The 13,124-nt window shown below is 38.1% G+C and overlaps 1 protein-coding gene across 1 annotated transcript; it reads left to right on the top strand.

The window, feature by feature from the left end:
• Nucleotides 1-3,121: 3,121 nt before the first annotated feature.
• Nucleotides 3,122-13,124, top strand: RBM17 (RNA binding motif protein 17). Its single transcript, XM_053465421.1, has 12 exons — nt 3,122-3,181; nt 4,556-4,695; nt 5,099-5,215; nt 6,495-6,661; nt 7,240-7,337; nt 7,870-7,926; nt 8,392-8,530; nt 9,362-9,513; nt 9,971-10,047; nt 10,269-10,367; nt 11,582-11,654; nt 12,507-13,124. The coding sequence occupies exons 2-12, from the start codon at nt 4,573-4,575 to the stop codon at nt 12,602-12,604; spliced, it is 1,200 nt and encodes a 399-aa protein (XP_053321396.1). The 5' UTR covers nt 3,122-3,181; nt 4,556-4,572; the 3' UTR covers nt 12,605-13,124.

Below are 13,124 nucleotides of genomic sequence, written 5' to 3'. Positions count from 1 at the left end.
TCATCTTCAATGCCCTTTCTGATGGAAGGAGGTTTTCACTCAAAATCTCACGATACCCCGTTCATTATTTCCTTTACACGGATCAGGCGTCCTGGTCCCTTTGCAGAAAAACAGCCCCAAAGCATGATGTTTCCACCCCCATGCTTCACCGTAGGTATGGTGTTCTTTGGATGCAACTCAGCATTCTTTCTCCTCCAAACACAACAAGTTGAGTTTCTACCAAAAAGTTCTACCTTGGTTTCATCTGACCATATGACATTCGCCCAATCCTCTTCTGGATCATCCAAATGCTCTCTAGCAAACTTCAGACGGGCCCGGACATGTACTGGCTTAAGCAGGGGGACACGTCTGGCACTGCATGATTTGAGTCCCTGGCGGCGTAGTGTGTTACTGATGGTATTCTTTGTTACTTTGGTCCCAGCTCTCTGCAGGTCCCCCCGTGTGGTTCTGGGATTTTTGCTCACCGTTATTGTGATCATTTTGACACCACGGGGTGAGATCTTGCGTGGAGCCCCAGATCGAGGGAGATTATCAGTGGTCCTGTATGTCTTCCATTTTCGAATAATTGCTCCCACAGTTGATTTCTTCACACCAAGCTGCTTGCCTATTGCAGATTCAGTCTTCCCAGCCTGGTGCAGGTCTACAATTTTGTTTCTGGTGTCCTTCGACAGCTCTTTGGTATTGGCCATGGTGGGGTTTGGAGTGTGACTGTTTGAGGTTGTGGACAGGTGTCTTTTATACTGATAAAAAGTTCAAACGGGTGCCATTAATACAGGTAACGAGTGGAGTCACCAATGGATTCATTAGAAATCCTACAATGTGATTTCCTGTATTCTTTCCCCCCATTCTGTCTCTCATAGTTGAAGTGTACCTACAGGCCTCTCTCATCTTTTTAAGTGGGAGAACTTGCACAATTGGTGGCTGACTAAATACTTTTTTTCCCCCACTGTAATCTTTATCCAGTACACATGGATGGCGAGGAGTTTAGATTCTATTTTATTTATTTGCGTGAAAAGGCCCAAAATCTTTGGCATCAGACCCATGATACTCTCAATCTTTACAAAAGATTCTGAGAAGTATTTTTTTTATCTCATGGACAAAATGTGAGAAATAACATATATATCATACAATCACTTCATAAACATAAACCAACTACACTGCATATAAAGTTTGAAGAAAATATGCTTGTAAAATGTTTTTTTTACCATATGCCAATTAAAAATCTGGTCACCTTAACCTAGATACCACCTAGATATGTGGTATGTCAGCATTACATAGTCATGACTAAGTGGCCAGGTCAGTGCTGGTTCTCCATGCTGATCCTTATGTCCTAAACTTTATAACACCATTAGTTACTCCCGTAAACCCTCTATATGTAGCTTTAGCTCTGACTAATTTCCCTCCCAGTTTCTATAGATTATATAGCAGATGAAACGTATAAAGTATATGACTTAAGCAAGTATTAAGCATTTCACGAACCGGTACATTTTTTGAATATGAGTGCCACCTAGTGATAACTCCTGCTGATGAACATCAATGACATAAAAACAGCCACCAAATAAAATACACTTATGTCAAAGTGGACATCTCTAAAGCGAATCCTGCTCCAAAGTAAAAAAAAGTCCACCGTATCATATACACTCAATAGCATTGTCTGCTCCACTATCAATAGAAAGCTAATCAAAACAATATGCCTATTTGAAAATGTACTACAAATAAATGCCGTTAAGTAGATACATATTGTTGATTCGTCATTTTAAAACTCTTTTCTCAGAATCTCCCCTGACCGGCCTAGGGATCTGTAAAATCCATGGAGGTCTGTGCTCTTGGGAGCTCAGACCTCCATTGCAGCTTCCATGTGGACAAATCATGACGCTCTGCACCCGAGGGCCGCAAAAAGTTTTCATCGGGTAAGGTGTGCAAATGACTTACACCTACAGCCACACCCAGTTCCAGTATCTCCCCACCTCTTGCAAGACTCCCCAAGTGTCCCAATTCGGAATGCTTGAAATGTTGGGGTGTATCCACAAACACATATTGCTCAGAGTAATATCCTATCCTGCACTAGTGAGATCAAACAAGAGCCATAATTCCATTCTTAGAACCTATGAATGTACCTGGAGAGTATAGGTCTATGAAACAGGTCGCAGGGATTTGTCTGAACCAGACTTTTTCCCCCTTCTATCATGCTCTATGGGCATTCACATTTTGTTAATACAGTGAAGACATTTAATCAAGCATAAAGCTAAGCTAGATATAGGATAAGGACAGGGACTAAGGAAAGTATTCAGATGTTGGACAGACTGAATGGGCCCAATGGTTTTTATCTGCCATCACTTTCTATGTTACTATTACTTTCCATTTTCATTCTTTACAAGATATATTTTCCGTTAAGTTCAATCTTAGAACCTGCAACTGTATTTGGTGACTTTCTGTGCCAACGATCTATCTGCCACTGTTTTATTTTCAAATCATTTTTCTGTTTCCTTCCACGATTATTTTTTGACATTTGCACTATATTGTCATTAACTAGAATGCACTCTTTATCTGCGTTAATCTGACCCTCAACTGACACAGTAGTTTGAGAAAACCTGTACCAAATTCTCATATATTTTAGAGTCTGTCTGCAGTTCACTATTTACATATGGTTCTCGTTATAGTCTATAGGTATTCCATTCTCTAAATCCTTTAAGTAGATCCCGGCGTAAAGTTAGAAACTATTCTAATTCCAAGAAGCTGGAACGATGATATATTTAAATTCTGTCATTTACTAAAATGTGGTTGACCAGCAAGGGACAATAAACTAGTCCCAGTATTGGAGAAGTGTGACTGTTTCTCCATGCTTTCTTTTCATAGCAGATTGATTTACATTCACACCGCTCCACACATTAAACCTTGAGGTTAAAAGTAGATATAAAATTAAAATGAGATGATTTAACGTGTTATTGGATAGTTTCGTGCATTTGCCTATATCGCAAAACAGAAAAGAGCTAGCTTGTTTCGAACACTACCTCCCGAATGTAAAAAAAAACCCAAAACACAGAATACACGCTGCCAGCATCAAAGATGGCGTTTTCCTGCTTCCGTTTACTTCCGCTAATTTACTCAACGTCCGCTCTGTGTGCGCCTCAATTTTGCGGGTCAAGCCTCGGTCTCGAACGCCGGTCGCATGTGATTTACGGTATGCCTGTCGCCCTGCTTTGTAAGCACTGTGCTGTGGCTGTTTAATTAATTCTTTTTTTTAATTTATGGGGGGATTTGCGGTTTGTGCAGGTTAGTTTCTGGAACGTGGCGGTGATTTGCGTGTATTTTGTGTGTGTTTGTTATTGTATGTCCTTTCTTCCGGTTGTGTCTTTAGGTTTGCGGCCTATTAATGAATTGCTTTCTAAAAATAAACCGTGTGTTTTATAAAGACCGAGTCTTCGAATGCTTATGAAGTAGAGTCTTATGACTCTAATTGTAAATCCTATGCATTAATGCCGCCTATAGGATCATTATTAAAGCGTAGCTATACCGAAAGGGGCGTCCATCTGCTAGGTAAATGTAATTGCAAGTAATATTCCCAGCATGTGTGATTTCCCAACCCCATAGTTTATTCAGTTTGATGGAAACTGTATAATTTATTGTGAAACAAGATTCATCTTTATCTATATCTGTGATATACATTTCAATTACTAGTTATAATTGACAGCAGCTATGAGAAATCCTTTGTTTTAGGTGTTTATTCATTTTATGTATATACCACCTTACTGAAAGTATATAGGACATCAGCTATGAATTCTACGAAAATGTCTACATAAGTCTATCTGTCCAGCACATCTCCTTGCATGTAGTATACTTACCTCCAGTCAGCTCCAACGCTCTTCAGACCCGCGTGCGCATGTGTAAAAAGTAATCCAATTCATTTGAGTGGGAACACTTTCCTGTTGCTGATTGACTGTTCTAGACAACCAATCAATGGCAAGAAATGTAGGAGCTGTAACTAGGTCAGGTACATGTTTTATTTGTATACTGTTTTGGAAGAATGCATATTAAAATAATCGCAGGGCATTCCTCTATAGTGTAGTGTCTGATACATTATACTGGTTCTTTAATATGTGTTTATATTTATGGCTGTTTTATGGTATCCCCAAGTAAAACTCTGTATCCTGCACTCCATGTGAACCTCTTGGTTCTACTTTGTAGAAGCAGCCAGCTCTATAAGATCTTTCTATCTCCCTTAATGTACTTTTTAAATGTTCTTGAAAATCTAGCTGTGTGACATACTACCATACAAATTCTGCACTTCTGTCAGTCATCTGGATTCAGAACTATAGCCTTTAGCTGACTTATGAAAAAAACCTGTAGGGTTTTGTAATGTCGCTTATCAGATCGCTTACAATGTCGCTTATATGCCTAATAACTAATAATATCATAAGTTTGTAGTTAATGAAGAACCTTAATAAAGATAACGTTAAAAGAACATTGTGATCTGCAGCCCATTCCCAAATTGCATTACCTGCTTTGTTTTACTTTTTCTTTTATGTTAAGATACTACAATGCTTATGTTTTTCAGCTTGAGGATATCGCAAAATGTCTTTATATGATGATCTTGGCGTTGAAACCAGTGATTCAAAAACAGAGGGATGGTCAAAAAACTTCAAGCTCTTGCAGTCACAGCTGCAAGTGAAGAAGGCAGCCCTTACACAAGCAAAGGTAACTGAGTGATCAGTAGGTTTCAATTTCATCAATGTGGCAAAGAGTACAAGTGAAGTTGGGCTAATAGTAGCCAGTGTGTCTGTCAGAGCGTTTCTCGGTTTTGCTGAGTGTACATCAATGGGCTAGTCTAATTAATTCATACTTACCCTCTGGAATAATCTCTCCTATCCGGTTAGGGTATTTTGCCCCATGGTGAATATTAAAGTTGAGGCCCTGAAATGTTCATTTGGCATGCTTAAAGGATCTTCCTGTTTATCTGCAGCTGAAATGATCCTCTGACTATTTTGGGATTGTGAGACCCTTTTTTTAACCTGATCAGTTGACAGTTTTTATGTTATCATAATGTGTGTATTTGCTCGGTAGTATTGTTCGTCTGTAACGTTTATTGTTTCCATTTCAGACACAGAGGGCCAAACAGAGCACTGTACTTGCTCCTGTAATTGATCTCAAGCGAGGGAGTGGTGCTGATGACAGGCAGATTGCAGACACCCCACCACATCTGGCTACTGGGCTAAAGGTAAGGTTGGAAACACGCACAGCATTAACACACATAAGGTTTGAACATTACCGCTAATGTTTATTTACCCCATATTTTGCGTGACCACTTATTTCCTGTTTAACAATAATGTGTATTATTATTATTATTACTAATAAACAAAAAGCCTATCAGTATGCCCAGTTTGGCTGTTTTATTAAAAGGCCAAAGTGAAAATTCATCCTGCTAATATCGCTTGCAGACTTGTCCATGGAACATTTCAAGTACATGCCAGTTCTACTGATTGAAGCTACCCAATTCAACAGTATTTTTACTTGCGTTGATTGTACTTAATTGTTTTGTTTTCTTATCTTGGGGAAGAGCAAGTGAAGTTCCTTATATGATTTTTGCTGTTTTTTCTTAAATTAAACCCTTAGTTTCTACTTGACTTGTATCATTACATTTCCCACATTTCGCTAGACAGCCATGCACAGTATACTTAAATAGTCAGATGGTATAATTCACACCCTTTTTTGTTTCTTCTTTGAGCACATCTCTGTAGACTTTTATTAGTCTATCGAATAACGATTGAACCATTCTTTTGTTGAGGGAGTCTGAAAAGACATCAGGGCATTTGTTCAAAAGATTTTTCTAAGATAGAACAAATGGATAAACTGTATCTGCCAGAATACATTTTAATATGCAAACAAACTAGAACTGCTTGAAAGGAGAAATAAAGTATTCTTGAAAAATGTTAATTTGGTGGGGTATGCTTGGGTATGATCAGTGAAATTGGGCAGGATTGTACACTGAGACGGACTTTATGTATGTATATATGTACAGTATCTCACAAAGGTGTGTACACCATGTCTTGTCACATGAAAAGATAAAATAATTACAAAAATGTCAGGGGGGAACTGACTGTATGTATGTATGTATGTGTTACTATTCTTTTCAGCGCAGCGTACAGAAAGTCTCCTTCAAAGGCTAGGTGCTGAAAAAGGGCAGTTCTGTATCGTGTTTCATGTTGAATTATTATGCAGGGCACAGGAAGCATTGGGGACCTAAATATTCAGTAAATGCAATAAAACATTCACTATTCCTTTTAGTGGATAAACATTTGGAACTACTGTAACTGCATTGACTATTTTGTGTATAGATACAGTACACGTCTATAATTGCAATCTCATTATCTTTTATGGGTAGCCAACTATAAGCCCCACAGCCGTTTATTGAAGTAGCTAGCATCATTTTTAAATACATTAATGCTGTAGATATATGTATGATATAGATACGTAATATAAATATTTTTTCTCTGCAGGAATCAGTGCCTACTGGGTTCTCTGCTGGCGATGTATTGGTTCCTTTAGCTGACGAGTATGACCCCATGTATCCCAATGAATATGAGAAAGTGGTAAAACGTCAGAGAGAGGAGAGACAAAGGCAACGTGAAATTGAAAGACAGAAAGAAATAGAGGAACGAGAAAAGTAAGAAACAGCTTTTCTTCTAAAAAATGTAAAAACAATGCCAAAATGGTTGTTTAAAAGATGAGCTTACGTACATATGAACTTACAGGGGCGTCAACACTATTGGTGATCTATACATAAGTCACGTTCTTCTGCTACTCTTACAGCTTCGATATAAGTTAACTGATCAGCTGTTCATTGAGGCAGTCCTGCTTGATTAGGTGGATCATCTAGTAGCTGAGCCATCTGTATGAGGGAAGGGATTTGTTTTAATGCTCATAATCTTTTCTTTGCACGTGCATTCATATCATGTGGCACAGACCTGCTGAATAGGTAGATGCTATTGGCGTGTACACCCGCTTTGTTGAATGGAAAGCTGCCTTTTTTGGGGCAACCATGTTCCATTTTTACTGCTGTACAGCGGGGTGCATGACCCACATTTATGCTTTCTCTTCGTAGAGTAACTATTGTCCTAAATACTAATGCAATAATGTAACAGTTATAACCCTTTGATAACACCCAATATTGCTGTTTCTGTCCTATATTTTGCATACATACTTTTAATATGCATATTTTTAATTAAATGATTTCTGTTTAAGGAGGAGAAAGGACAGGCATGAAGCAAGCGGGTTCTCGCGTAGACCTGATCCTGAATCAGATGAAGACGAAGATTATGAGAGAGAAAGGAGGAAGAGGAGTAAGTGTATTATTTGTTGGTTAGAAAGCTGGAACTGTACGATATAATTCTGTGTTTTTATTATTTTTTGTGTAACTTTTTTTCTCCCCTGTTAAAACTCTTTCACTAAGTGATATTGTATATTTTTTTCTGAATGGTGTGTGTTGAATGACTGCACAGGCAGAATGCTTGAGCTCACTCAAAGGATTTGGATTAAGAGATTAAATATTTACATCCACAATTAAATTCAGACATTGACCTCGCTTATCCTTACAATGCGGCTGCATGACATCAGGCGTATTAGTTCGAGGCCCAATTCAAGGGCGGATGATCCCATAATTCTTGATGCTGCTTCAGTCTGTTTTATTTTCACGCAAATGCATGGAATGTTATATTAAGCAAATAAGCCTTGCTGCATTTGTGAAACAGAATAAACATGTCCGATTTCAAACGGATTGCTTCTTTTTGCCTAAAGAACAAATATCTTGTCCCTTGTGAATTACAGTTGCATTCAGATGCTGTTATGACCAGGTTTGTTTTTTTTATTTCACAGCAATGGGGGGAGCGGCTATTGCACCACCCTCATCTCTTGTGGAGAAGGACAGAGAATGTAAGTACTGCAGTCAGAGTATGGCGTTATTATGCCACTAGAGGAAGTATGGTTTCTTTTTAAACCCAAGGCCACACTTGCATGCGGCCATCTGTTTGATGAGCAACATGAGCTTTTGTTTATTTTGAATGCTCATGGCATGGGGAGATTTGTAAATGCTAAATAGAAGCAAGTTGTGCAGTATGGTTGCCCCAAATGGGATATACGTTGTATGTGTTCAAAAACTATGTTAACTAAGCATCATGCCAGGGCACACCTTCACACAGGAAACACCGACATGGCGGCCCCCTTGTATTGCTGATTATTACTTCTAATTAGATTTTTCATTTCGTAGAAACTACAACTTGCTGCAAATAAGCCTCACAGACAGAGGTTTCTTCTGGTCACTTTTTGTTTTAAGGGAGGGATGTAGTAAAGATAAGTACAGTCTTTCTAAATTCACAAATATATTTTTGTGTTGTGTAGCTATAGTTCCGCAATATGATGATGAACCCAGGCCCCGACCTCCCGTTGCGAAAGCCGCCATACCACCACCTATATATGATGAACCAGAGAGGTCGCGCTCACCACCTATGCCTAGTAATTCCTTCATTGCGAATATGGGGTAAGCAAACGTGTTTCCAGGTCAAGACTAATGGATCATCCAGTTGATCGAGAATAACCAACTTGTTTCAATTTCTCTTGTTCTGTGTGTGGTTTTCAATGAAGAGGACAATCCTGTGGCGAGCAGATGGTAGCAAGGGTAACTGTTAGGCCAGCCGTTTGATGTGCGATGTTCTCCTGGTCATGGTAGTTTAACGGTAGTTAGGGCTGTGAACACTGGTAATAAGATAATACCCAGTGATAAAGATGTTTCCTCAGCATTTTAATTCCATCTGTAATATTGCTATGGCAGCATCTCTAAAATCTGGTTGTATTCACTAACCTGTGTGTTTGTGGGAAAGTTAAATGTTAAAAACTCCCTGATGATATTGTGTAGTATGCAGGAACAGCTCAGTGTTTGGAGTAGAAGCTCACATAGGCTGGCTGACCATTAATACATCTCCGGGAGCAACTGTGTTGCAAATCTCACACTTTTTATCGTTCGTATTTGATAAAAATTGCAAAAAAATTAAATTTTATGTTTAATGTATATGAATTTGGGTCTCTAGTAGTTCCCATCGCAGTTTGAAATTGGTTGCACTTGCTCTTGTAATGCAGCTATTGCCCTTTTGTGATGTACCCATTGTACAGCGCTACGGAATTTGATGGCGCTTTATAAAACAAATAATAATGTGTTGCAGCAATCTATTTAGTGTTAATTGCAATCAGAAACCGAATGTATATCCAATTAAATAGGTGTTTTAACTGGCACATGATACCTGGGGAAAAAAAATCCTTTAATTATTGTGCAGGAACATGTATTAGTCAGTTTTTCTTTTTTTCTGCCTTGCAGTGGTACCGTTGCTCACAAAATAATGCAGAAATATGGCTTCAGAGAAGGACAGGGACTTGGAAAGCATGAACAAGGGCTGAGCACTGCCCTGTCTGTTGAAAAGACAAGCAAGAGAGGAGGAAAAATCATTGTTGGAGACGTGGCAGATAAGGGTATGTCTGCCTTTTTTATTATTGTTTTGAGGCAGGGAAAAGGTGTTCGTTGAGATAGAAGGCAGAAAGCACGCAACGTTTGATAATCTTTTACAAAATATGTAGTCAGATCAGATGTCTTCTCTAACCAAATGATTAAAATTAAACCTTTAGGAAACTGTATGTTCAGCCAGCTGCGTTATAAAGTTTTTTTTTTTGTAAAATAGCATATAAATCAGGGTATTGTTAAAGCCCCGTAGATGCTGGTTTGTACAGCAGTTTTCAATTAACAAACCTTTTTCAGTTTTGTTATAGTAGCACTTGTGCAATGGTGCAAAACTACGAATACAGGATTTAAAAAATAAATATATATATATATAGTTTAATATCGTTTAAAATATAGTGTCTAGCTGTCAGGATTATGCACATCTTCCACCGAAAAATTCTTGTACTTAATAATTGCATGTCTTCCTTTCAGTGGAAACATCAAAAAAAGCAGAACCGAACCCTCTAACAGAAATGTTAAAGTTTCCGACAAAGGTGGTTTTACTACGGGTAAGAGGATAATGCTTATGCTGGTCTTTTAAATCTTGTTTATGCAGCTAGAATTATTTTTTCCCCACTCAGCTGTTTTTATGATTAAAATGTGTCCATTTTATTGTGTATATGTCTTTGCAGTTTTGTGCATCTGTACATGTTCTGAGAACCAATTATTGGCCAATCTGTCTTATTATATGACTATGCATAACTGTATTCTTTTTATTTGTAACTTCTAGAACATGGTGGGTGCAGGTGAGGTTGATGAGGATCTTGAAGGTGAAACAAAAGAAGAATGTGAAAAGTATGGTAAAGTTGGAAAATGCGTAATATTTGAGGTTAGTAGCCTTAAGTTGGAAACTAAATTGGCTTACATTAAAAAAAACACACACTCTGGAATCCAAGACTGGATTGTTTTTAACACTGGTTTCATGGATAACTGTTTTGGTAGCTTTAATTTAGAACCTTAGAAGCTCTGACACTTTTGTTCTTTACTGTGGAGGGTTAATCACAAAAAACAAGACAAAAATAAGCATTTCCCGTTTCTGGCAAGAGCCATTAGCAAAATATTTTGGATGAGCCAAACCTTTACAAGATTAACAAAGTATTTCTAAGAAATGTTGGACAAGTTTAGTAGTACAAGGAATTCTAATGCTGTGTTTTTATAATGTAATCTCATCACACATGCTGATTTCTTTTCCCTCGGGATCATGCATGATAATATTTGTGTTCTTCTGAGAATTTATCCGACCATTAAGAATATCCTGTTTAGTAAGCAAATGGGAAACCGGGATACCATTTGAACATCCTCTGACAGCCACTTCTTTACGCTGCATTGATAAAAAAGACGTAAGATAGAAAGCGCATAATATGATCAGACAGTTTACTGGAGGGGAAGCACAAGCCTGCCTAATTCCCTCATAAAAAGATTCATTTGTGGTGGTTTTGTTGTTTTAGCTTGAATTTGAAATAGTCACCAAATCAAACTGAGGAACTAAAGACCCAAAATTACTAGAAAAAAACATAACTTTTATTAATGTACCCTAAGAGTGTTCTATTAAAATTGGAACAGAGAAAGTAATTAAATACTGGTAAATAGGATAAAAATATAGATCTCCATCAACAATAGTGTTGCCTGGGATTGCTGACTTTCTTCAGCCTCGGTTCCCCTGACAGTTAGTGAAACGCATGTCGCGTTTAATCTTAATTTCAGATCTGAAAGGGCGCATAAGTCACATTCTACATTGATACAATGTAACAATTCAGTTACCAGACTCCAGGGCAGACAGCAGCAGCAGCGCCCCCGCGATCACGATTGTGGCGATGTGGGGGGCGGTTTTTGGGGATGACGTGCCTGGTACGTCCCGGTCTACCGGTGACCTATGACCAGGAAGTACCAGGTACGTCCCGGTCCTGAAGGGGTTAAAGAGACTCCTCCCTGCAATTGCGTCCCAGCTGCCAGAGACAGCTTCAGGGACAGAGGGTTCTTCGGTCTCCACACCTTGCATGCGTGTTGTGTAACTTTATTCATTTATTCATCTATGGTTTCTAGATCCCTGGTGCACCTGACGAGGATGCAGTGAGGATATTTTTGGAATTTGAACGGGTGGAATCTGCAATTAAAGGTAAATTGCATGGTTTATGTAAAGCCTTTCTGTTTGTTCAAGAGGTTTCTGTGGGAGGCACTCAAATAGCAGCGTTCTAATAAGCCATGTAATCAATTACATTTATCACTTACTAGTTTTGATGTGATGTGCATTGTAAGAAAGTCGCTTAGACTGAGACAATATTACTTCTATTGCCTTTTAATCCGTTTAATGCTGCTTTAATACAGTTTAATAGTGCATATCGATGTAATTATGCATTGAGTCAACTTTGCAGAAGAGCTCCAATGTGTAGACCCTTGTAATGCCTTGGGGAAGTGGTCTACCCCTCCCTACCTGGAAACAAGCCTCTAGAGACCTGCTTTCTTGATTACACTATTTGTTTTAAGCAGCAGGGGGAGATCAGAGGCCTTACAGGCTCTCTGCTACAGTAACCGATGCTTCCAGTGGTACCATTGTTGACACAGCAGGAAGAGAATACCTGAATTTCTTACTGGGTATTCAGGTTCTGTCACTATATAGGTGCAAGCACTGTTACAGCAAACAGGGAAAGAAAGTTGTCATTGGGCTAATTCTAGCCAATGACATACCAGCTATTTCACTAGTAATATACCATATAATCATCCCTTAATGGTTAAATTATTTTCTTTTCTACAGTCAAAATTAATTCTCTTCAATTCGCTGTTCAATATTAGCATGTATCTATCTGATGACACATGGGGAGTTGGAGATTTATTTTTGTTATGTTTGTTATACCTTTGAATTATTATTTCTAGCATCGGGAATATGCAATTTTAGGAAATTATGCCATTTTATTTGTGTTGTTACTCTGTATTGCATATTAATTGCCTTTCATTATTATTTCTGTTTCAGCTGTGGTTGATCTGAATGGGAGATATTTTGGTGGCAGAATAGTAAAGGCGTCTTTTTACAACCTGGACAAATTCAGAACTCTGGATCTCGGGGATTAGCCCAACACATTGAGACTTCCTTTTTATTTCAGACCATTTGTATAAAGAAAACGGAAATGAACCCTCTTAAGTGCTAGATGGGTGCACATTGTTTTCCTTTGGCTATGTTTGTCACGTTTATTGTGATGAGCCTATTTTTTTCCTTGTTGGTTTCATTTTTATAGCATAAAATACTTTTAAAACAGTTTAAGAAGTGTTCATATGACCCCTAATTGTACTATGGTATTTGTGTTCTGTTGTTCTGTCTACAACATCTTATATCCCAGTAATGGATTTCTAATTGGCTTTAAATATACACAGAATTATTTTTATATCTTGTAAGCTGTGTCAATTGTATATTTTTAGTTCCCAGAAGATTTTTTTTTTTAAAGGAAGGACATGATGGTTTGTTCGCACAAGATATCACCAAATGTAGAAGTTTGGTTGCCATGTGTATTATTCCGCGTAAACATTTGTATTGACTAAATCTTAGGTTTTAAATTAACTTGTTGCAAAGGAATAAACAGAAAAGTCTATTTCA

Source organism: Spea bombifrons, chromosome 4 (genome assembly GCF_027358695.1).
Source record: "Spea bombifrons isolate aSpeBom1 chromosome 4, aSpeBom1.2.pri, whole genome shotgun sequence".
Taxonomy (NCBI): domain Eukaryota; kingdom Metazoa; phylum Chordata; class Amphibia; order Anura; family Pelobatidae; genus Spea; species Spea bombifrons.
The sequence above is the reverse complement of the archived record's forward strand: the minus strand, read 5'-3'. Positions and strand labels throughout refer to the sequence as shown.

Coding starts and splice junctions, on each gene's coding strand:
- RBM17 (XM_053465421.1), top strand. CDS start 4,573: ATGTCTTTATATGATGATCTTGGCGTTGAAACCAGTGATTCAAAAACA. Junction 7,927..8,391: donor TGTGGAGAAGGACAGAGAAT/GTAAGTACTGCA, acceptor TGTGTTGTGTAG/CTATAGTTCCGCAATATGAT. Junction 9,514..9,970: donor TGGAGACGTGGCAGATAAGG/GTATGTCTGCCT, acceptor TCTTCCTTTCAG/TGGAAACATCAAAAAAAGCA.